Genomic DNA, 25996 nt, shown 5'->3' on the forward strand with positions numbered 1-25996 from the left:
AGCTGGTTCCGAGGATATGTACGAGGAGTCGGGTGAGTGACGGGGAAGAGGGGCAAATATCAGAGAGAGTTAGGCTGTTGGCACCCACGGGCCCAGGTGAGTAGGAGACAAACGTGTGAAGGGGTCACAGAGTTACGGAGGGAGGTGGACAAGAGGCCACAGGTAAATGGGGGAAGAGCCCGAGAATGGAGACGGAGGAAGGGAAGGGGCGGACACAGCCCGGGCTCAGTGAAATCGGAGACGTGTGGGTGGAAAGGGGTCGTTACGAATACACTACTGTAGACAGTTACTGAGAAGGGCGCACCCCTTAGCGTCCCCGCGGAGCCAGAGCCCAACCCCAATGCAGTCCTTAAAGCCCCGCCTCAGCCCCGCGCGCAGTCCCGGCGCCGGGTTCCCTTTGTCGCGCGGCCCTATAGTTCCGGTCGTGGTGCGCGAGCGGAAAGTTTATGCGGTCGGACTGTGCCGGCGATGGGCGCGGGGTGAGTAGGGGCGGCCAGGGGCCTCAGGTTGTCTTTCGTTGCTTGTTAGACCTGCAGGAATAGGAGTCAGGGGTGGGAAACGAGGCGAGGCCAGCGCCAGGTTTTTCCGCCATCCCGGTGGCCGCTCCGCACGGTCTCTGAGGCGCCAGTTCCGGGGCCCAGCTCCCGGCCTCCCCGCTCCCTGGAGCTCGGGGGTCGCCGGTTCCGCGTAAAAACCATGATTTCGCCCCCTGCTCAGGCCCTCTGCGCCCCCTCCTCCCATAAGAGACTTCCAGATCTCTCTCTTTCTCATTTGTCTTTTTGCTGATTTCAAGGTGAAAATACACCTCCAGTTTCGATCCAAACGGAGAAATTTTGTATTTCTAGGCTGGCGGTTTAAAGATGAAGTTCTGAGAACTCCGGAGGGACTCATCAGGGCAAGGGAAGTCAGGCTGACTGGGAGATCTCAGGGTTGATGAGGACCCTAACATGAATGGGCGGGCCCTTAGAAATTCGAGTGGAATCATGCTTTGAGAGTGAAACTGCTGAGAATCAGTGCTTTATGAATGAGGTGATTGTCACCTTCAGGGAATTATAAATGTGTACTGATGGAGACTTGGCATTAAGGCCAGATCAAGCGGCTAGATAGGGTTTATTCCCAGGAGTAGACTCATTGAGAAGACCCCCTAGTTGTCTTAAGCAATGCATGGAAACGGTACTTATGGGAAAGGTGTGAAGATGGCGTGGAAGACTTGCAGGTGAGAATCAGCCCAAGTGAGAAACATAGCCTGCCCTCACAAAATTGCTGGACTGTGGTGGATAGGAATTTCCTTTTATCAGGCCTAGACTGCTTGAGTGAACCATTCTTCGAGAACATTCAGTTCCCTTTTTTACTTCTGTGCTTACAACCTGAATACTGAATTGGTTTCCCATGCCTTTGCCATTGTTAAAGAGGTGTGTTTACTGATGGATACAAATGCATCAGTCAGGAGAAAGAGCCAGTTCTAGAGCTGTCTGCAGAGAAGTCAAGACTGTTAGCTATGGTCAACCATTCCAGTGTTACAGCAGATTTTATGGGCCAAAAGTGGTTTCTTATACCTGATCTAAATCTGTTTTGTTTCTAAGTGAAGGTAGTACTACTCCATATGATCCCCAACTTTCAATAACATAAAGGCCTCTATGTATGAATGAGACTACCATAGGAGCTGGATAAACTCTACATGGGCAGAGGCATAGGAGTCCCCGGTCTCTCTGCTTGAATGGAAAGGAGAGGAGGAAATGTGTTTCTGATGTCCAGAGTTAAAATTCATCATATATTTTGCCAAAGAATTAATGTTATATCTGGTGATTAGGGGTAGTTCATTAGTGATTATCAAACATTCGTCAGGCACTTACTATGTACCATTTACTGTGATAGGTAGGCTCTGAGGAGACATTGGTGGGCAAAATCTGACATGGCCTCTGCCCTTAGTGAGCATTTGGTCTAATGTAACCAATATTGGACAAGACCTCACTTGAACAACACAGCTGTTCCAGAAAGTAAATAATTTTTTTTAAAAAACAGTAGATAAAATAGTACCAAGCTGATACACCTAAGCTCATGCATTTGACACTAAAACCCACAGGCTCTCAGAGCCTGTTTGGACAGTTTTAATGAGCTTTATCCGGCTTTCTAGCTCATAGTAGCCAAGAAGCAGCAAATTAGAAAGGAGAGTAATTGCATAGGATTACTGAGAAAAGTGGAATACAAGCTGATGGTCTAAAAATTAATTATAAAGAGGAGGCACCAAAACACAGCACAATAGGCTGGATCCCTTGAATACAAGGCATTGTTTTCTTGTATGTTATATAACATTCTTGTTTTATGGAACTTTAACAGTCATTATGTAGAAAAGAGTTAAATGGGAAACACAGGGTTGGCAAATTAAACTGGATTCTTTGCTGTAGAACTTCTCAGTTTAATTAATAAGGCCTGAACTCATTTTTCTTGGAGGATGCCTCCAGAACAGTATTCTGCAGCACATGCTTGGGGAAATGCTGGTATAAACATCAGGGTAGCAGTGTGCTGGGCCGTACTGGTGTTTAGATTGGTGATGCCAAGTCAACATAAGAGTGTGAGTTATGTTTAGCACACAGTATTTAAGGAGGCATGGAGGAGAGATACACAGTAGTTTTCTATCAAAATGCCTAAACATTTTGGAATTCTAAGAAGTCTGGAGAGTATGTCTCCTGTCTGATCTTTATTAATGTTGGATACATGAAGCATTACTGTACTTGAACTGTATCTTAGATTGTTTTGTGGTAAAAAGGCTTTTCCTACTTGACTGAGTCCCTGGCCCTATTTATAACATTCTTCCATGAACCGATATGTTCTGAGTTCCCAATAGCCTATTTACAAATGGAATTTTAGGATATCACATATTTGTAGATGGAAACAACTAAAACAAACAATCTGACCACTGTTAAGTGTTTTGAAGTAAGTTCCAAAGAAGAAATTAGTGCACATTAAATTTCTAACCTGTTAATGTCCATTCATAGTCTTCTCTATATAAATTCAATATGATTTTTATGAAGTGTATACATACAATCCTGTGATCCCTTTTCCTTTATTAATACTTTATGTAAATATTTCTGATATATACATATGTTATTTTCCTTTTATTTATAGCTTTGTGATATTTCATTGTGTCAATAAACTATAATTTGCTTAATAATTGATTAGCAGCAAGCTTTGTCCCCATGAGCAGGTCTGTGTATCTGTGAACTTTTTTTTTTTGAGCACAGAAATGTTTTCTTCATGTTAATTTTCAAGCCATAATTTTAAAGAACTCTTAGTTTTCTCCATTTCTTCTACATTTTGACTTTTATACACAATTTCATGAGGTAATGCCAGCTGTCATACATATTCTTTAATTTTGTTCTTTTCCTTCACAGTTAAAGGCCTGTGGCCTGGTTTACGTTCAGTGAGTACTACTGAGGCTAGCAGTAGTCTGTGGCTTTTGTCAGGCTTAATGACTTCCAGCTTTCTTTAATTTGGATTATGATTTTACTAGCCCTTTCATTTTTATATTTTGCATTCATTTTAATTTAAAAAGAGACAAACACCAAACAACAAGATAATTAAATGCGCAAATACTGTTGTATCAACTAAGATAGTGATGATGCCCCAAAAGACTGGTTGATTGTCAAAAAGCACCACCATATAACAACTAGAAATATTCTTTAGTAAGTTAAGTGTTGGAGAGATGAAACTCAAGGACTAGTTTAATGTTTTCTTAGTTGAAATAACTTAAGGTGGTCCTTGATTTATGGCCATTTATTGGGTGATGCTAGAAGTATTTATAATGAAGTAAGCTGCTTGCTTCCCTCCTCCTGAATTCTCTGCAGGTTTTCCCTCACCTCAATTTAAATGGGGTTTGCCTTTACTTATTTCTGGAATATTTGGTTAAAATTATGGTGAAAAAAAATACTTTTTATTCTCCATGACTTGCAAGCCTAACCATATTTATTTTCTACAGCATTTCTTTATTTAGAGCTGTCTGTCTGCATTCTGATTGGGAACATTGGGATCATTTTCATCATGCCAACAGTAGTGGTAATGGATGTGTCCCTTTCCATGACCCGACCTGTGTCTGTCGAGGGGTCTGAGGAATATCAGCGCAAGCACCTCGCAGCCCATGGTTTGACAATGCTGTTTGAGCACATGGCCACAAATTACAAACTTGAGTTTACAGCCCTTGTGGTTTTTTCATCGCTCTGGGAACTGATGGTGCCCTTCACAAGAGATTATAACACCCTACAGGTACAAAAAGGAATGAGTTAGTGTATGTACAGGGCTCAAATTTATAGGGAGGAAAAAGTGTCATATTGTCCTGAATATTTTGATAAGTCTGTGGCCAAAGTATCTAAGCATAGCTATAAAACAAGTATTCACAACCAGCACGTTTTATGCCTTTTGGTAGAGCTATGAGTTAGAACTGGGTTGTTGCCTTTTTGACTCTTGATTTTCTTGAATTCTCTCAGGATATAGTGCCCCATTCCCTACAGTTTAGGATCTTTAGGTTCAACACTTAACTTCTTTTGCTATAAAACTTGAGGAGATAAAAAATAGCCTTTTCTTATAAAAACTTATTCTAGAGTAATTCAAAATTCTATTTCCTCTCCAACAAATAGCCTTTGATTTACAGATGCCAAGGAATTACAATTTTTAAAACTCAGTTGATAGATGTTATCTTTCAAAGATGTCATCTGTGATATACCCAAGAATTTACTTTCTGACAACACCTCTAAATCATTAATATTTCCATCAGGGCCTAGCACAGTGCCTTACCCATAGTGAGCAGACTAAGTGTTTTTAGAATTAAATTGAGTAGTTTAATAATTGCTAGGCAGTCGAGGAATTCAGGATCAATGTAGTTTGATTTTTTAAATATAAGTAATAAAATTTTGTTAAATCATTCCTTTTATTATCTCATATTTTTAAGTGACTCAAAAGCTTTTTTTTAAAGTTGCACTGCCTTTTTTATAAGTGAGTAAGCTAAGGATTTTGGATGTTCAGCAGTTCTGAAATAGAGAATTGCTGTATAAATACTGCAGAGTAATTGTTAAGACCAGGAGTCCTGGAGTTAGTGACTGGGTTCAGATTTAGACTGTGCCACCTCTAGATATGAGACCTGGGAAAGTGACCTAATCATTCTGTACCTTAGTTTCTTCATTTTAAAAATAGATTAATAATCTATAGGGTGTTGTGATTAAATGTACTGAAAATACCTAGAATGGTGTTTAGGATATAGTTAGTACTCAAATTTGTCATTTTTGTGATGTGTTCAAAAGTTCTTTATTTTAATTATTTCTGTTAAGGTCCACTTCTAAAGATAGAAACTTAGTGTGCTGTTCAGTCTCACCTCATAAGAGGCAGAATGAAGGGAAGCTCTTTTAGTTATCTTTTATAGTTGAGGAAGTCTGTTTTACTGTTTTCCTTTAAGAACTTATGCTTAGGGGCTCTCAGAAACAATTTCCCCTGTGTAACATTCATGCTTTGAATTTTTATGTTGTTTTCTAATCACAAAACAGTAAAGAATAATGAGCAATTTTATCTTTTATTCAATCAGGAAGCACTAAGTAATATGGATGATTATGATAAAACCTGCTTGGAGTCTGCATTAGTTGGCGTTTGCAACATTGTTCAGCAAGAATGGGGTGGTGCAATTCCTTGCCAGGTAATGATCAGTTCTTTTTCATTGCCCTAAGTTAAAAATGTTAACCACTGAGGTGCCTGGACTTTCTTCAAGCTCTGGCACAGCATGCATTGTAATTTCCATAAACTACGTTATATACTATTTGTATCTTTTTCAAATAAGGCAGAAAATCAGCACTAATACGCTCAAAAAGCAACACAATTATGCCTTATGGAAAGCATTCTCCTAGTAAATTGACTTCTTGTAAACTCGTATTGTTTGTATAAAACACAAAGGGCTCATAGTGGAATTTTAGATCATTCCCTGGAAGAGGTGATTATAATTTTTTGAGTGATAGAATTGTAAACATCAGTACAATATAGCCTATCTTCATTATCTCAATGTAGTATTTATTCAGCAGACTTTTAACCATCTCAACTATCTGAGTTATCTAAAAAGTGAGGAGTTACGAATGTCATAAAATCAGTTGCTCTTTACTTAGGATCCACAGTATATCCACATTAGAGCATCAAATCAGAGCAGAGTGGTAGCAGAAAAAGAGAATTGTAAGTTTGCTATACACAGGTACTTTGAGAAGTAGTAGCGTATTTTAAAGGAGAAAAAAGATTGCTAAAAGGAAAATCATAATACCGTAGTCTACAACAGGAATCAGCAAACTTTTTCTGTATTTTAGGCTTTGCCGGTATCTATGGCAACTCCTCAGCTTCAGTGTCATAACATGAAAGCAGCCATAGATAATAAGTAAATAAATGGGCATGGCTGTGTTCTGGTAAAACTTTATTTACAAAAACAGGCAGTGAGCCAAAGAGTATGATTTGTATTACAGGGTCAAAAATAGGATTCCTCAGTAGTGTCAGTGGCATCACTGGTATTTATTTTTTAATTAAAAATAAAATTATGGTTGCCTGGGAGTGAAGGAAGGGTAGGAGTTGACTCAAATGAAGCAGAAGTGGTTACATCATTGAAAGCAGTTGTTGGAAATCATAGAACTATATACTAAAAAAGTGAATTTTATTGTATGTAAATTATCTCAGTAAACGTAAAATTTTTTAAGTTGCTTTTTCTTATTATAAAACTACTCATTTTTGTATAGTATGAACTTGTGGATAAATGAAGATCCTGAGCTACTACTAAAAGGTTAAATCAAATCACTAGTGGATACTTACTAAAAAAGCTAGTAAATGCCTTTTGATCAATTTCTTTTAAGAAATAAAAATGTTTGGCACCTTACTTTGTAAACATTGTTTATTTGGTAAGTCAGGCATACAAAATATCTAATTTCCTAACAGTATACTGAATAAACAAAGTTTTGTTGTCAATATTTACTGAACTGGAAGCTAGTAGGTAGCACAGTAGTTTTAGAGAAGAATCTCAGAAAATATGTGCACCAGAAAGACATCTGCCTTTTCATGTTTTTTATTTCTTTGCAAAAAGGAAGAACCTGAATTTGAGATGTATTGTATCCTGAGGGCAAGGGGCTGAGCCTGAATTCACTGAGACTTGCTTGATGAGTTTTGGGGTGAACAGTCTAAAACACTAGACTAGAAGTGAAAGTTATTAGTGATTGTTTTTATAATTAGTTACTATCATATGGATTTGTTTTAATATAGAATTTTTTTAACCAACTTTTTAGACAGCTGGACTGTCTTCATTATCTGAGTAAAATCTATCTCGTTTTGACATTACATGAAATATTTCATTATCATACAGTATCTGAAGAAGCTAGTGGCAGAAGGAAATTATTATAAAGCAATTATTGGTACCTAGGAGAAATTATCTTGTAGTCAATTGACTATCTTCCCCAAAATTGACATTGCTCCAGGGGACCTCCATTAAGCATTCTTGGGCTTTAGAAGTAAGTGCCAACCTTGGTACTTCACATAAAACAACCACCTAATACTGCCTTAATGGTCTATTATTATCGCGTTAGTAGGATAGGCTAGGGAGACCAAAAATAATCCTCCCCTGGAATGCTTGCAAAGTCTGCGCCCTCCGACAAGATCACTTTGAAGCAATGAGGAAAAGAAAATGCTTTCTAACTACTGTCTATCGTTGGTAATTTTGAAGGCTTTTTCAAATTGCAGGTTAAGAGTGCATTTTAAAGGTCTTGTATGGTTAAATGGCTTTTATAAACACATTTTTAAAGCAATTGTCATTCTACTTGACCAGGGGTAGAGTTTGTCATCTTTGTCATCAAAGTTCAGACTTCTGTGCTGATACTTCTTAGGAACACATGTAAAATAGGTCCTCGTGCCATTTTTGACATCAGTGCCTTAGGTGCCACCTCCTTATATAAGAGATAGGATTCTAGCTTTAATATAATTAACTAAGAGTTATGAATGTTTTTGTCCTTTTTTTTTTAAGTGTTCATAGGTAGGTACTTTTTAAAAAAAAGTTTAATTAGATAAAATACAGTAAAATGCATAGATGTTAAGTAAACAATTCACTGAGTGTTGACAGATACATGCACTTATATAACCCCTGCTCCAGTGAAGACATAAAACATTTCCATAACCACAGTTTCCTTATGCTCCTTTCTAGTCACTGTCTTCCCCATGCCCCACAACCCCTGTTTGATTTATCTTAGCTTTGTTTTATCTGTTCTAGAACTTCATATAAATAGAATCATACAATGTGTCTATCATCTTTCACTTGACAAATTTTTTGAGATTTATACACATTATTGCTTGTATCCCTGCAGAGGTAGATTTTTCAGTGTAAATGCAATTAGAGAGAAATGAAAACATTGCTAAATGAGACTGCTTTAAATGAGTATGTTATTTTATATACAAACTTTCTCTTGCTTTTTGCAAACAGGTTGTTCTGGTGACAGATGGCTGTCTTGGCATTGGTAGAGGGTCACTGCGGCATTCCCTAGCTACACACAGTCAACGAAGTGAGAGCAACAGGTTTCCACTACCTTTTCCTTTCCCATCTAAGTTATACATCATGTGCATGGCAAATTTGGAGGAGGTAATGCTTTTTAGCTAAGTTCTTTTTAGTTTGATTAGATACATTTTAGAACTCAGTTATTTTTTAGTGTGTATATTCCATGAGTATCATATTGCATGTACTATAGCATTGAACTCCACTGGTTTCAGCTGAGGCTGGTCACTAATTGTATTTGAAAAGACTCAGGATCTCAATGTCTTTGAAAGTTCAGAGTGTTGCCCCAGCTGTTTCCTGAGATGGTGTTAAATATTTCCCTCATTTAGGAATTTTCATGTCCATCCCACAGGAATGTTTACAGGAATGTGCTTTGATTTTTTTGGTAAAGTAATATGACTGATGCATGTTTTATTAAACTTTGCTTCCTGATTTTCTCGTTTACTCAGGAACATTAAACCTTTCTTGACTTCATATTTTCTATCTGTAAAATGTAGATAATAATGGTACTTACCAAAAGATGTTAGAAACACTTTGGAGGGAAGATATTGTATAAATACCTACCATGGTCACCTCTGAGAATCTTTGCAGAACTGCTTCTGAATGACATAGCTCTACTGGTATCATTTTATATGACATCCCTCTTTGGTAACCTTGAGTCAAAATTGTTATATTTTCCTTCGCACATGGTTAAAAAATCATCTATTATATTTATTGTCTGTGTTTTTGTGATGGGTATGACCTCAATGTGCTGATAAAATGGCATTTCATGCCACTTTAAAGGGGTCATCTGTTTTGCTTTGTAGCTTCAGAGCACTGATTCCTTGGATTGCCTTGAACGTCTCATAGACTTAAACAATGGCGAAGGGCAGATTTTTACTATTGATGGCCCCCTGTGCTTGAAAAATGTACAGTCTATGTTTGGGTGAGTATATACTTGAGGTTTTTTGCCTTCTTACAGTCCATTATAATTTGATAGCCAGCAATAGTAATCTATTTTACTATTTCTAATTGTGTCATTTTATTTTCCCCAAGTTGTACTTTTTTTGGATAAAATACTTGGTAGTAGTGATTTTTAAAAGTTCATTCCCTTTTAAATTAAGCATGACTAAATCTATAATGCCTATAGATACTGACTTCCTTATAGTGACTCAAGCAATTTGAGAGATTAACTTGGTTTGGGGCTTTTCAGAATTGAAATTGCCTCACCAAAAATGTCAGATTTTGTTCTATTTCACAAACGATCACATCGTTTTGGAGTCAACTCAAAGGGAAATCTAACTTAGCATATTGAAAAAATTACTTGAAGAAAATTATGTGTATCATAGTATTCTTCCTATAACAATTAATCATCATATTCTAGAAAACTGATAGATTTGGCATATACTCCTTTCCATGCTGTTCTCAAGTGTGGCCACCTAACCGCTGACGTGCAAGTCTTCCCCAGGCCAGAACCTTTTGTTGTAGATGAGGAAATCGATCCTATCCCTAAAGTCATTAACACAGGTAACTTTTTTTTTTAATTTCCTTCTTAGTTCTTCTGTTTTCCTGACTTTTTCCTAACCTCTGACTTTTACTCTTCCCTCTCCAGGAGGGTGGAAAAGAAATGTAAATTCCAATACTAGGGTGCTGTTGTCATCAGTTATACACTTTGGGTGGGAGGATGCATTGCCTAAGAGGTGGCAGATTAGTGGTCTTTTGTGGTGATGGTGAGGTCATGAGTTAAATGTCCAATCCTAGATAATTATAACCACAAATTACTAGAGTTGGAAATCATGGCCAGATTCATTAGCATTGAAGTCCTTGAAGTACTTCTTAATAGATACTAAGATTAATTAGCATCATAATATTGAGGTCGTATATGAAGGATAGACTTGGCTGTGTGACTCTTGTATGATCCTGGACAACTCACTTCCCCTTGTTCTTATTGGCTACATGAATGGAATCTCTAGGTGATTGATGGTCTCTAAAGTCTCAGCTCTGATATACTCTACCTCTCTAGCCCTGTTGCTTATATTATAACTAAAATAAAGCTATGTGCCATGGTTTTTACCTGGTTCATGTTGCTGGTTCTGTGCTTCGCTGAGATTGGCGAAGTGAAGAGTCAAAAGTAACAGGAATAGTGGAGAGGAGAGTTGTCTCCTGTTAGAGGGTGTACTCCTTGAGTTGCGGGTACATATTAAACCTCATTGTTTCAGTCACCATTGCACCATCAGCATTGCACCATTGCTCCATCGCCTAATGTAGTGTCTGATGCTTAGTAGATATTGACTCAGTAATTGTTCAGTCAACAAATGATTCAGATTAAGTGCACAGTAAATGTTCATTTCATTACTTTCTTTAGCTGAGTAATCAGCTAATCTGAGAAGCAGATTTCCTGATATGTTAGAAGTACAGTGTACTCACCATGAGCCTGATTTTTAAAAAATTGTTTTGAGAATATCAGTGTGTGTATGCCTGGAAGAAAGATTGAAAAGCAATTCAATAAAGTATTAATAGTGGTTTCCTTTAATGATGAATAAAGAGCGACTATTTTTCTGCTTTACAATTTTAATGTTTTCCAAGTTTTTATACTATTTATATAATCACAAAAACTTTTAAAAAGTACTTTGGGTTACAACTTTTATTTTTTACTTATTTTGGGTTTTCAACAAACATTTTTGGTCATAAATAATAGGCTTCTATAAAACAAAGAAATCATTTTCATGTTTGTACTGCTATGTTGGTTTTTTAGAGAATGTGTTTCTTTCTCAGGGAAACATTTTTAATACAATGGCTTTATCCTCCAAGGATGGCTACTTGGAGTTGTTGAGGAAGTGTTTGACTATGACGCTCCCTGGTGGCCTGAACATCCCTGATTATAGAGGGATTTGACCTTTTAAGCTTTTGCTTTGGCTGGGGACCTGGCCTCATAAAAATAAAGTCTAAGCTATTTGTCATATAACTTAAATTCATTAAATAAAAAACAATTATCCTTATTTCCTCAGCTTCCTAAATATAAATTTATTAGAGTTATCCAAAGAAGCTTCTAATAACCTCCCTAGTCATCATATTTGAATTCCCTACTTGAATTAAACATTGTGTTTGTGAAATCTAGCACATAGAAAATAATGTACTTTTCTATAGCACTAATTAGTTCTATGTTGATTCCTTTTCAGATTTGGAAATAGTGGGATTTATTGATATAGCTGATATTTCAAGTCCCCCAGTTCTGTCCAGACATCTGGTCCTACCTATAGCACTTAACAAAGGTGAGTTCTCTTCCTATTCTCATGATACATATGAAGCATCTTATTGTCTAAAGTTATTTTTAAATGTAGTAGGATAGCTCATTTTGCAGAATTTGGGGGAAAGGAATGGTTACAGGATTGGACCGGATTTTTAAAAATGGAAGGTTGCCTAATATACTAGAAAACTAGTTTTGCCACTTTACACTACGGAAAATATCTTGACACATAGTTACTGTGTTTTGTTTTGTTAATTTATAGTGGAAGTCCTCTTTAGAGATGAGAATGCTTAGTCCCTTATCCAGAGCTCTGCTGAAAAAGCCCAGGTTGTCCTCAAAGGTTGCCTGATAAATGTGGAGTCAAATACAGCTTCATAAGGGAGAGAATTTACATTTGTTCTGTTCCAGTGCCTAGCACATAGTAGATATTCAGAAAATACTGTTGAATGAATAGATGAATCTAGCCTTTTGTGCTGCTCATTACTTCAGAATAAAGTCATGTCTCCCAAAATTCAACATCTTTCTGAAGAATGTTAGTCTCTAGCACTTTACACTTCTCATTTCTCTGTTCTAGGCTGATCCTCCACTTTATATTCACCAGGTTTCACCAGTTAATCAGGTTTTTACTCACTGAGTGATGATCAAATTTTATGTATGCCAGTTATGTCAGTTGGAGAGTTGGGTATTCTCTAACCCGCAATCACACATTCACAGATAGAATCTTAATATGTTCTCACAGATGGCTTACTGTGATCGTAGTGTTTTAATTTACTTTATTGTTCTTGATATTTATAATAACCAGGTTTTCCTTATTTCTAAGGTCCTGGTTGGAGGATTCTTGCATACCCATATATATTGCCAAGAAAAGTGGGGAAAATGAAGAGTTTGTGTAAGGAAACTGGAAAGAAAAGTATGGGAAGGCAGAATGAGGCCATATTGTAAGGGCTGTTAAATGTCAAGCTAAACTGGGCAAATTCTTCCTATTGAAGGAGGAAGTCTTTGAATGAAATTGAGCAGACAGTTCCAGAGTGAAGTTAACTGTAGGAAGATTTATTTGTCAGAAGAATATATGAGAGACTGGAGTTGGAGAGTCAAGAAGTTTATGGAGTAATCACCTTTTACCTTTGGGGGGTGCCCATCCATGTGCTGCCTGAAGGCTGTCAGCTGAGAATGTTCTTGACATCTCTGAATCTGTGGTTCTGTTTAAATGGTGCCTGAAACCCCCAGGGAGCAGCCAGTTGAGTGTCCTGGTAGAAATTGTGGAAAGCTGATTTTTTTTTTTTTTTTTTGGATAGCAGCTTCACTGAAGTATAATACCATTTACTTCACCAATTAAAGGGTACAATTAATTAGTTTTTAGTATATTTACAGAGTTGTGCAACCATTACCACAGTCAGAGAATTTGAATTTTAGAATTTTCACTACCCCAAAAAGAAACCCTTTAGCTATCAACCCCTAGCCTTCCATCTCCCTCAGCCCCAGATAACCACTAATATCCTTTCTGTCTCTATAGATTTGCTTCTTCTGGATGTTTGATATAAATGGAATTCATATAACATGTGAAAACTGATTTTTATGTGGATGTAGGAAGACAGAAATATGAGTTTTTCTTGTTACATATTCTTTTATAACTCCATGTATTTTCCTTCCAAAGCTAGAAACAACCAAGAGTATAATTGGGGTTTGGGATTTTTATAGTAATCTCAGTCTGACCTGTTTTCTTTTTACAGAAGGCGATGAAGTGGGTACTGGCATAACTGATGATAATGAAGATGAAAATTCAGCCAATCAGATTGCAGGCAAGATACCCAACTTTTGTGTCCTGCTCCATGGCAGCCTAAAAGTGGAAGGAATGGTAGCGATAGTTCAATTAGGGTAAGAAACTTTGTTTACCTTTGGTTAAGTGAAAGGGAAAATCAATTTACAAAGTGAAATATTTCCCAGACTTTTCTGAAAAGAAAATAGAAGGGTCCTTGTCACCTTTTTCCTCTCTCTGCCATACCCTTCCCACCTGCTATCACCTTCTAAACTCTTTAAATTATCCCCTAGAATAAGTACAGAGTGAGCCTATTAATTATATTGCTTTTATATTATATCTTTTCTTAGTTTTCCTCTTTCTTAGTCTATCTAGGAAACTTGGGTTCAGTTACAGCAATGCTACTAACTTGCTATCGGATCTTATGCAGTATTCATAAGCTATAAAATGAGGAGGTAGAACTAAATGAAAAAAGATTCTGATGTCATTCATTGAACATTTTACTGTGTGCCAGGCATTCCTCTAGGCACTTTATGTGTATTAATTCATTTAATCCCTCACAACAACACTATACAGAAGGTATCAATATTATCACCATTATATAGATAAGGAAACTGAGGCTTAGAGAGGTCAAGGAACGTGCTCAAGGTCACTCAGCTGGTAAATGAAAGAGCCAGGATTCTTACCCTTGCATTCTGACTCTAGAGTCCATGCTTGTAACCACTTTGCTATATTCCTTCCCTATGAGGAAAGCCCTTCTAGCTTCCACATTCACTTGCAAAACTATCTGCTTCCCATTCTATAATACCTGTTACGAAAGAAGAGGCGACTGATCATCTTCTAGCCATTACCTGGGGTTGACTGATATAGAAGATAAAGAGGTTAGGAGTCCTCAGAAGAAGCATGGCTCCATTTCTGCTTTAGTTAATATTCCAAAAGGAAGAATGCAGTTCTTATTAGGTATTAGTTTACTGTATTTCTTGGTACCCAAGCTACTTGTACTAGCTCTGAATATGAGAATCACCTGGGACCCTTTGAGAAGTATGAGCAGAGCTGGGTGATGGCTTTGTGCTCTTTGTTGCAAGGGCTTCTGTATTGGTGCTGCTGTGAATGACTCAGGCTGTAGCTGAAAAGACCTGTAGCAGCCATTACTCCTCACCACCTGCAGCTACTTGCTGCCCTTGTGATTTTTTTTCTCTTTTAAGACTGCTTTTGATTTCCATATCTATATAATTGAATAAGAATATGTCTCAGGGGAATGGTAATATTAGGAAGCAGCATTATGCATTTTCAGGTTTAGGATTTGGCTTTAGTAAAAGTAATACATTCCTATGTTGCTCAAGAGAAAAACACAAATTAGACTTATTTACCTTGACAATCCCAGGCTTGTTGTTCTTCTGATTTTCCATCTTCTCTCTATCTAGTCCTGAATGGCATGGAATGCTCTACTCCCAAGCTGACAGCAAGAAGAAATCAAACCTCATGATGTCTCTCTTTGAGCCTGGCCCAGAACCTCTCCCATGGCTAGGGAAAATGGCACAGTTGGGTCCTATTTCAGGTATAACCCAGATCAGATTTTATTTATCTCGACTTTGTTTTCTCTCTGCTATTCTAAATGGCTCTGACTGTGCAGAGAGTTGTGTGATCGCCCTGATGAGTGTGCTGTGGTCTCTGATGCTAGATATGTACATGGAGAACCCCAAGAGTTTGATATTAGAACTTTTAACTGTATAGGTTAGGGCAGGGGTCCTCAACCCCTGGGCTGCAGACTAGTACTGGTCCATGTCCTGTTAGGGACCGGGCCGCACAGCAGGAGATGAGCAGTGAGCAAGTGAGTGAAGCTTCATCTGTATTTGCAGCTGCTCCCCAGCACTAGCATCACTGCCTCAGCTCCATCTCTGGTCATCAGGCATTAGATTCTCATAGGAGCACCGGTCCCTAGTGCCAAAAAGGTTGCTTTAAGTACATATAAACACTTATAGTGAAAAGCTGCTCTCCATAAACTTTTTTAGTGTAATTTTCAACCCAGGTAACTCCTAGTCATTCCTAGAAAATTTAATCCCCTTCCTTATTAAAACTTTTCCTTTGGCTTTCTCAACATTGCATTCCCTTGATACTTACCTTTTTCTTTAGCAACTTTTCTTTTTCTCCTCATCTTTTCTTCTTGCCTCATGATTCCCAAGATGTTGTTCTTTGCTTTCTTTGTGTTATTACTCTCTCCCGGTTATTTCATCAGCCATTATGCTTCCTACTCCCCCAGATATATAACTCTAGTCCTGCTTGATCTCTTCCTGGAATTTACATATTATATTCCCACTTCCTAGTTGGATCTCTCCACCTGGATATTCTGCCAATCCCAAGCTCAGTGTGTTTGTTATAGAAACCATTGACTCTCACCCTTTCCCTCCTAAACTGTTCTTTATTTTTTCTCTTCTTTCCGATGGATGCCTTTGTACTCTTAGGTACTCAGGCTCCAACTGTAGAGTCATCCTTGACTCATTTGGACCCATTTCAATTTCAGGAACATCTACCAAGGAGCCTATTTTATACCAGGTCCATGGGATACAAGAGTTAGCAGGAGTTGCTCAGTCTAGTGGAAAGTGGAATAATAAACACAGACTGACACAAGATCAGAGTCAGCCTACAGGAGGGGATGATCACCTCTGCCTAGAGGACTCAGAAAAATCTTCACAGAGGAGTGACACCCTAGCTGAGTTTGGCAGGGGTGGGGAAGAGGAATTTGCTGAGCCAGTGAAAGAAGAAAGGGCATCCTGGACAAATGGAACACCTATAGTAAAGAAAGGAGCGCTGGAGCACAAAGTGTAAGGATGGGAGGGCCAGATGGTAGGTTAGAGCAGGAATCCCCAACCTTTTTGGCACCAGGGATTGGTTCACTCACCTGCCTGCCGCTCACCTCCTGCTGTGCAGCCTGGTTCCTAATAGGCCATGACCCAGTACCGGTCCATGGCCCCGGGGGTTGAGGACCTCTGGTTTAGAAGTTGGCAGTGGCTAGAGCAGGGCAGGCCTCGTTTGAAATATGAAGAGCTGAGACTATTCTGCAGGTACTGGGAAGCCACTGAAGGGTAGTAATATGGTCACATCCTTCTAGCTGTAATGAGAACAGTGGAGATACCAGTTAGGAGACTTTGTATTCTGGGATTGGTGCCCCTGGAGTTGTGTAATATGGACAAAATTCAAGTGAGAGATAGTAAATTTGCATTTAGAAAGACAACTGTGGAGTGCGAATTTGAAAAGATAAAGTCCTGCAGTTAAAGTCTGATAGTCCTGAAGATGCGAAGGTGGGAACCAGAACAGGGGCAGTGGCTGAGGACAGAAAAGACGGGATTCATGTAAAAGATATTTAGGAGGTAGAATCAACAGTGTTTAGGCAGGAGAATGAAAGAGAACAGTTGAGAATGATCCCAGGATTCTGACTTGGGCTGCAGGGTAAAAGGTGGTACTATTAATTGAAACTGAACAGAGGAAGAAGAGTAGATTTGAGAAGAGCATCTTTTGTGCATGTCGTGTCTATGCTTATGAGATTTAGGTGAAGGTGCCTAGAGACAATTTCTGTAAGAGTCTGGAGTTCAGGAGAGAGGGCAGAGTTAGAAATATAATTTTTAGTTATAAGCATATCCCTCATAGTTAAAATGGTGAGAATGTGGGAGATTACTTAGAGTAATGGTTCACAAATTTGAGTTTTTGTGTACAAAAACAAACCTGGAGAACTTTGTAAAAATTCTGTTTCCTAGGCCCCACCTACAGAGATTCTAATTCAGTAGGTCTGGATTCAGGCCCAGGAACTTGAAGTTTTAATATTACCCAGTGATAACAATCTAGGTGATCCATACCACACTTTAAAAAATCCTAGCCTCAGGACAGTTTATAAATTAAGGAAAAAAGCCAAGGACCAGACCCCTAGGAAGAGCCACCTACCAGGGACAGCGGAAAAGGGCGTTAGTAGAGCAAAATGAGAAGGAATAGGCAGATAAGAGAGGAAAAGTAGTAGAAAGCGATGTTGCAGAAGCCAAGAAAATAGATACTCAAGAAGGAAGTACGGTGACATGGCCTACAATATCTTACACACATGCCTTTTGCCATTGAAGCCTAGAGAAGATTTTGATAGAACATAGGCCCTGGAAGCTAGGCCAAGGGTCAGCAAACTTTTTCAGCAAAGGGCCAGATAGTAAATACTTTAGACTTTGCAGACCATATGGTCTCTGTCATAACTACTGAACTCTGCCATTGTATCACAATACATAAATGAATGGGAATGACTGTATTCCAAAAAAATTTATTTATGGACACCAAAATTTAAATTTTATATAATTTTCATATGTTATAAAATATTATTCTTTTGATTTTTTCCCCAGTCATTTAAAAATATAAAAACCATTAACTCAAAACAGGAAATAGGCCATAGTTTGCCAGCTCCTGAGTTAGGATCCAGGGAGTAGGGTTTTAAAGCTCACACAGGGACCAGAGACATGTCTTTGGTTCCAAACAAGACAAGGAACTGACATCTCTGAGTAAAGCTGGAAATGTATGTCTACCCCTTCAGTCAGAGGATGATAAAAATTCTGATTGTTTCTACCTGCTTTTCTAGATATAAAGAAATTTAAAAGTTTCCCATGAGAAATTGAAGTCCAAGTCCTGTACCATGCAGATTGACACTATCTGAAGTGCAGACTTCTAAAACCAGACAGTACAAAAACTGGTTCTGAAGTGATGAAACCCTTGGTGCATCCTCCAGAAGCTAAAGTAATGACTCTAGGAATACCTCTACAACCCAGGGCAAAAGGACTTCTACAGAAAAAAAACTAATTCCCTCTGAAGATGAGTTCACGATTTGAAAAAAAGTTTCTGAGTCACATGAGGATTCTGTCTTCTTTGAAGGAAGGCCCACAGGAGGATTAGCACTTTGAGAACTTAATCTGAAGACACTGTAGAATTTAAATGATTAAAGAGGTTTAGAAAGGACTAGAAACCCAGAGGAAAGAAGAGGACACTATGAATCAAGAATCATTTGATCTTGACAGGTTATTGATGGTATTATTATAAGAGTAGCTTCAGTAGATGGTTAGCCAGGAGACAGGTTGAGGAATGAGTTAGAAATGAGAAAATGAAGATGACAAGATTGGCCACCAAGAGAAGAGAATTAGGGCAGTAATTCGAGAACACAGGTCAGAGGAAGTTGTGTGTGTTAGGATGGAGATTCCACACCTTCATCTAGTCTCTCTCTAGTGTTCCTACATTCTTCTACCTTTTCATTCTCACTGCTCTTGCCTTGCTGTGGCTTCTTTACCGTTTACTTAGCTCAGAGGTCAGCTAACTGGCCTGGCCTGCAGGCCATATTAGCCCACTGCCTGTTTTGTAGGTAAAGTTTTATTACACAGGCACACTCATCCCTCATCCTTTTTCCATATTCTCTATAGCTGCTCTCTTGCTTCAGTGGCAGAGTTGAATATTTAGAACAGAGACCATATCACCCACAAAGCCTAAAATATTTATTCTCTGGCCCTTTACAGAAAGTTTGCCGACCCATGACTGAGACTATTGTGATTGTTTTCACCACAGATGCCTTTCTGTAATCTAAGACAGTAGCTTCAAATTCCTTTCTGTCTGGCTTCCAACCTAGCAATACTTGGCTTGGTATATATATTCTTCATTCAAATTGAATTGCTGTTTTTCTGCCCTACATTTGTTTTTTTTTTCTCCCTCAGGGTCTGTTCTTTTCAGTGAGGATAGTAAGAGCTAACATTTTATTGGATTTAATTTTTGTACTAGGCACTGTGCTAGACACAATGAAATGTATCATTTAATTCTCACAACAGTCTTATGAGGTTGAGATTGCCATTATGGTAACAAGTAAAAATTGATAATAAAACCTACTTTAGAGGGTTGTGGAGAGAATTTATTGAGGCAGTGTGTAAAAAGAGCCTAACACAGTAGGCACATAATAATGGTAGAGCCTACTTTTTTTTATATTTATAAAATCCATTTATTTTTGTTTGTTTTTTACTATTAGTTATAAGTATACAGTACATTGGTTAGGCATTTACATAGTTTATGAAACGGTCCCCCTGATTACTCTATCTCCCCTCTGGCTCTACACATAGTCATTACCTGACTGCATTCCCTGATTCTGTGCTCCACTCCCCGTGACCATCTATCATTTATTTTTTTAATCAAAGCAAAGTATGCAAAATAGTACCATTGTTTATTCTTATCCCTCCTACTTCTAATTCTATTCCTAGAGAAAACTACTTTTAACTTTTAATTGTTTCTTTTGGTATTTGCTTACATTTCTAAAGAATGTAAGTATGTAGCTATTTCTTGACTTTTTTAAAATTTTAATTGTCATTTTTTCACTTCTTAAGGATGACTACTTAGTTCTCTTACCACCACCATGCCTACCCATCCACCCAAGAAGCACATTTTTCCCTTCCTCTATCTTTCCAATGTGGTTATAGTGGGGTTTTGTTGTTGTTGTTGTTAAATCAGTATTCTGTACTTGTTAGATGATGTAAATGTTATTTACAACTAAGCCATGTGGTATACCAAGTTACATTTCCTTTGTTTTGCAACTCTTTGTCCCCTGCCCCCGTTACTTTTTTTTTATTAGATTTTTTCCTCTTTTTCCTAACAGGCAACATAAATGTATTCTAACTTCAATTAAAAAGAAAGCATATATTGGAAAGACACTGAGGTTCCTTAGAGACTCCAGGAAAAGAGCTGGGCAGCCAGCCTTCCTCTACTTTCTGTACTTTTCTTTCTTTTTTTTTTCCTTTGTTGTTTTCTGTGTAGCTATAGCTAATTCCTACCTAAGTAAAATACACTCTTCAGATATTTTTGTCAGGTTTTTTTTTCCTTAGAGTCATCTCCTTTCCTCGTTTCATAAATGGACTGGTTGTTTTCTCAGCCTTTTGCCTAGTTCTCTTCACTTCTTTCCTATGGATCTCTGATATCATGAATCCTCCTGAGAAAAGGATACATAAGAAGTAAATGTTTGAAATCTTGCATATTTGGAAATATCTGTACTTCATCCCTTACACTAGATTGACAGAGTTTGGTTGAAATATTGAGGTCTAGGTTGGGAATCATTTTCCCTTTGAGTTTTGAAACATTGTCTGTTGTTTCTTCTGGCTTCTAGTGTTGCTACTGAGTCTTGTACCATGCTGGCTCTCTGTGCTTTCACTCTAATCTGTTCTCTGCACTCCTTGAGGTTCTTCTTTGTGCCACTGGTGTTCTGGATTTTTAGAATGATGTATGTCGTCGTTGTTCTCTTCATTTATTGTGCTGGGCACTCAGTAGGCCATTCCATCTGGCAATTCATATTCTTCATTCCTGGGAACATGAATTATGTCTTTGATTTTCCCCTCTCTAAATTCTCTGTTCTCCCTTTCCAGAACCTATGTTTATGATTTGTGTGTATGTGATTTTCTTCTACCATTTTTCTATTTTTTAATTTTTGTTCTACCTTCTGTGAGGTTATCTTCAACTCTATCTTGCAACTGTGTTTATTTATTTCTGCTGTCAGATTTCTTATTTCCAAGAGCCTCCTGTTATTTTTTCACAAATGCAGTATTTTCTGTCTGGTAAGCCAGTTACCACATACAGGTTCCAAACAGGCAGTACAAAATAGGCTATGATTACATGTTGAAATGTTTAGTACTAATAATGAAAACTGTAGGATAGAAAGATCTAGAGAAATTACTGTCTGCCAGAAAAAGTTGGGACAACTTTATAGAGAAGGTAAGGTAGTATCTTGACTTAGAATGTAAGTAAATATGGGTAGGTGAGAGATGGCACTGTTGAGTGATTGAAAAAGTGTCATTGGGACCAGGCCCACCTGAGTCACTGTGAAATCTGTGAAGGTCCAACCTCTCTGAACTTCAGTTTCTTCATCTTTAATAGAACTAATAATATTTACCCTCTAGTGTTGCTGTAAGGAGAGAAGTTGTTTGGCACACAGTTGGAATTTAATAAACATTCTAAGTTTCTTGAGGCCAGAAAAATATCTTCTGTAGCCATACTTCTAGCTTGCTACGCACTGGGGTCTTACTATAAATAATGAATGAATAAGTTAGTGAGGGAATAAATGAATGAGGAAAGGATTGCATTTCAGGCAGGGAAAATAACAAATAGTGGCAGGTAAGTTGGAAATAAGCATGTTGCATGGGAAAGGATTGTTGGGATCTTGGCCTTATTGAAAATGTTTATACAGAGACAAGTATTCATGGAAATATGTCTGGAAAGCTGGGTCAGTACTTTTTGGAGGGGTTGGGAAGAGGGACTGACAGATGTAGTGTGGGGCCAGTGTAAAGCATTTAAATTACTGACTAAATTGGGGTTAGAAAGCTTCTGGTTCAGTTAGTAAAACTGGGCTAATTCCAGTTTTCAACATGAACATTTGGGATTTAAGCTCCCTAACTTGGGAAAATGATTTCCACCCTGTCTACCCCAGAAGGTGTAATAATAAGGATAAAATAAGACAATAGATGTTAATATGCTTTATAAGTTTGTGCCAGAGTTTCATTGGCTCAAGAAGCCAGTAGAAAAACCCTTGTTTATCCATGTGGCTATAAAACTAACATGGCTTTAATTCTTTGGAAGCAATAACCTAATAAGCTGTAATAAGGTGGCGTATGTTTCAACAAAAAGTATTTTTCTCCTTGCCCTTTTCCTTAATTTGGCCATATATAATTTTTCTTTTTAATTTTCTCAGTGCCTAGACCTATGCTGTCTAATCCAGTAGCCACTGGCCACATGAGGCTATTTAAATTTAATTTAATTAAGTAAAATTTAAAATTTAGCTCCTCAGTCATAGTAGCCACATGTCAAGTGTTCAGTGGCCACTTGGTCTAGTGGTGGCCTTTTTATCATCACAGAAAGTTTCTGTTGGAGAGTGCTGGGCTAAACATTATAGAACTGCAGTATATGTACTTATATATTTTTAAAATAGTACTTTAGTATTATTGTATTAGTTTTATCCTCTCTGACTTTAATTTATAAAACAGATAAAAGAAGCTTCTTTCTTTAAAAACAGTAAGTTATGTTTTACTTACATGAACCTTGGATGATTATTTGGTCTCCTCCATCAGTAGCTTTCTATTGAGAGCAAGTTCCCCAACCTGACTAAAGTTAATGGATTGTCTTAATCAGGGAAGTATCAGGATGTGGACGATTGAATAATTCAAAGAGCTTCTAGCCTAATTGGAAATGTAATTGATTGTGTTTTGCCAGATGTCATTTCAAGAATGTCTTTTTCTTTTAAGATGCTAAAGAAAACCCTTATGGTGAAGATGACAATAAGAGCCCATTCCCCCTGCAGCCCAAAAACAAACGCAGTTATGCCCAGAATGTGACTGTCTGGATCAAACCCAGTGGCCTGCAGGTAACATTACTATTCACATTGCTTTCCACTAGGGACAGGAGGAAGGATTCTGACAGGCAGGCAGACATTTGATTTTATTTTCCTTTCTTTTGATACTTAGTAATTCATTTACTTTTAATGTTTGTCATTATTTCCAAAAAGGATTTGAGGTGGCCTACAGTAAAACGCGTATATCATTTTTTACAAAATCATTTTTTACAAAATTTAGAGCAATATAAAACCTAGAGGAAGAGGGGAGACAATTGTGCCAGGAACCCAAGGCAAAATGATAATTATATTTGTGCTATTTGGCTCTGAGCTTCCCACTACCAAGATCAAAAAAGAAACATGTAGGATTTTGTGTTAGGTAGCTATGACTGATAAAAGGAAGCATGTCAGTTTGTGTTGAGAGAGACATTTTCCTGGCATTGAATTTTAAAAATGTAAAATTTTTAACATGCTGAGGCATTGAATAACATAATGGATGTGATTACTTCCATCCCCACAGTAGAGCCTAAACCATAGTATTACATAGTAGGTAACTGCACATAAACACTTCCATGGGAAGCCAAGATTATACTGTTATCAAGGTATGCTACTTTCAGGAAAGGTATGCAGTGACACTTCTCCCATTGACGTAAAGTCATTTATATCTATTTTTAAAAATCATTTATCTTCTTTTCTCATTTGAGTACCATTTTTTTTTCCTTTGTTTCTCTAGTCTGTCCAGCTCAAGTTAGATGAGAAGAGCAGTCAGGCCACCAGAAGTAGCTTATGTTGATGGCATAGTCTCTTCTAGCCTCCTTTTCATAAAGACTAGATACATCCTGCCATGACGAAGGGGGCAGAGATCACTTCTCTTTGTTGGAAAATCATGTTCTCCCTCTTTCCTGCCATCCCTTATCCCAGTACTTCCCTATTGGAAAGATTTCTTCTTAAGTTTTCTGAAATTATTTTTTAAATTTTATTTTGGTCTGGGTATATATTTTTTTATTGTGATGAAATACACATAACATTTACCATTTCAAATATTTTAAAGTATACAATTCAGTGTCATTTAGTACAATCACAGTATTATACAACCATCACCACTATCTAGTTCCAGAACATTTCATTACTCTAAAGGAAACCCTGTGCCCATTAAGCAAGTCACTATGTTCTCATCTTTCCCTCGGCCCTTAGCAACCACTAGTCTACTTTTTGTCTGTATGGATTTACCTATTCTGGGTATATCATATAAATGGCATATATAATACGTGGCCTTTTGTGTTTGGCTTCCTTCCACTAAGCATAATGTTTTCAGCATTCATTTGTGTTGTAGCATATGTCAGTACTTCACTCCTGATGATGGCTAAGTAATGTTCCATTATATAAATATGTCAAATTGTGTTTATCTGTTCATTCAGTTGATGAGCACTTGGATTGTTTTGGTTATTATAAATAATGCTGCTATGAACATTTATCAAATTAATTTTTTTTTCTTTTGTTGCTCTGCTGTTGCTGTTGTAACTGAGAAATGATAGCCAAATCCAAGGTCATAAAGATTTACCCCTATGTTTTCTTATAAGAGTTTTATAGTTTTAGCTCTTATGGTTAGGTCTCTGCTTTATTTTGAATTACTTTTTTGCATATGGTGTGAAGTAAAGGTCTAACTTCATTCTTTTGCATGTGGCTATCTAGTCCTAGCACCATTTGTTGAAGGGACAGTTCTTACCCCTATGGAATGGTCTTGGCACCCTTGTCAAAAAGCAGCTGGCAATGTATGTATGGGATTTCTGGATGTGTTTTTGTGAGACAATTTCATTTCTGTCACGAAGGAATTTATTATCATCAAGCATTTTGAAGGAAGGAGGGGCTTTAATAATGTTGAACAGAATGGTGACATTAACTTAGAAGGGATCCTCATCTTGACACTGTGGCTCTGTTCTCATTTTCATTTTTTTAAATGTTTAGAGCCTTCCTTTTGTTTTCTTTCCCCTTTTATCATAGATTTCTAATGTTGAATTCTTTTTACCTTTGATAGACAGATGTACAGAAGATTTTAAGAAATGCAAGGAAACTACCTGAAAAAACACAGACATTCTATAAGGTAAAACTACCAGAATTACAGTGGAAGAGGGTAGGCCAGGCACTATTATGTACCAAAAATAAATGGTTCACAATTGTGTGGGGTAGCAGAGGGAACATGGATAGGAATTAGAAATGTATGGCTTGTGCTTTCAGTTTTTTTCATCAGTAAAGTCAGTAGAAGTGATGGGTCCATAGCTACCCTAAAATACAGAATGACAAGTGTTTAAATGGCTCAATTCTGTGTTGGTGCTGCTGTGAATGGCTAAGGGAAGGAGCTGAAGGGACCACAACCCTCATAGCCCTTAACCTTCCTCACCACTCCCATTGGGCATCCAGTCTAACCCTAGGCAACTATTGTATATGACTTCCTGGGATGGTGATTGCCCAGAATATTCTTACTGTACCAGAGAAGCTGCTTCCAGGAATGACTTCTAAAATTGCACATTTATGAATTGCAAAAGGGTGGCCTTCTGCAATCATATCCAGTTAATCCAGACCCATTGGTAGAGGGAATAAAGTTACAAGGAGTGATGTGGAGTGTGAAGCATTAAGCTCATTTGTATCTCCCATCCTTCTGGTGTTTGGCCAAAATCAAATTATGCAATGTGAGGTATGCTGTGTTGTCAATTGTGTTCTAGCTTGTTAATCTTAAAATATGGTACACACAGCCAGCCCCAGGCTGGCATTTCTTCCAGAGAACATACATGCTATTTTGTCTGGATGTTATCTCATTATCTTTAAGTCACTATTGTCTTCAAACCTTATTATGTAGTGAACTGATGAAATCAAGCAAGAGCTACCTTAATCAAAGTTCAACCAGAGAGCTGCTCAGCCTATCAACTGAAGCCCATAATCCACATAGGCCCTTGATGACCACTCCTTGGCTACAGTCCCTCTCCCTGCAGAGCTTTCTACACACGATCGCCAGCTATCTATTCAAGATGGCACATTTGTACTTTGGCATTCTTCTGAACTTGTCACTTGTTAATAGATGATAGTGGAGAGATGGTCAGAAAGCCCGTTCTC

General features: G+C 37.8%; 1 protein-coding gene and 1 long non-coding RNA gene across 3 annotated transcripts in view; one reads left to right on the top strand and one right to left on the bottom strand.

Moving 5' to 3' along the window:
- The first annotated feature begins 330 nt into the window (after positions 1–330).
- INTS14 (integrator complex subunit 14) overlaps positions 331–25996 on the top strand; it is a 28327-nt gene continuing 2661 nt past the window's right edge. The window contains exons 1-11 of one of the 2 annotated variants that reach the window (XM_039865271.1): positions 331–479; positions 3977–4260; positions 5570–5677; positions 8474–8629; positions 9349–9467; positions 9906–10048; positions 11701–11793; positions 13499–13643; positions 14949–15082; positions 22803–22921; positions 24924–24989. In XM_039865271.1, the coding sequence (XP_039721205.1) occupies positions 341–479; positions 3977–4260; positions 5570–5677; positions 8474–8629; positions 9349–9467; positions 9906–10048; positions 11701–11793; positions 13499–13643; positions 14949–15082; positions 22803–22921; positions 24924–24989 (1506 nt within the window). In that variant the 5' untranslated portion in view covers positions 331–340. Of the gene's footprint in view, positions 480–618; positions 1217–3976; positions 4261–5569; positions 5678–8473; positions 8630–9348; positions 9468–9905; positions 10049–11700; positions 11794–13498; positions 13644–14948; positions 15083–22802; positions 22922–24923; positions 24990–25996 lie in introns of those variants that run through there. The other variant, XM_039865272.1, reaches the window with a different exon arrangement.
- LOC120604506 (uncharacterized) lies at positions 13040–14954 on the bottom strand. The gene is made up of 2 exons (XR_005653362.1): positions 14895–14954; positions 13040–14749 (listed from the first exon to the last, which is right to left on the bottom strand). It is a non-coding gene; the product is annotated as an uncharacterized LOC120604506 (long non-coding RNA).

The sequence above is a fragment of the Pteropus medius genome, unplaced genomic scaffold (assembly GCF_902729225.1).
Source record: "Pteropus medius unplaced genomic scaffold, Ma_sr-lr_union100, whole genome shotgun sequence".
NCBI classification, from domain to species: domain Eukaryota; kingdom Metazoa; phylum Chordata; class Mammalia; order Chiroptera; family Pteropodidae; genus Pteropus; species Pteropus medius.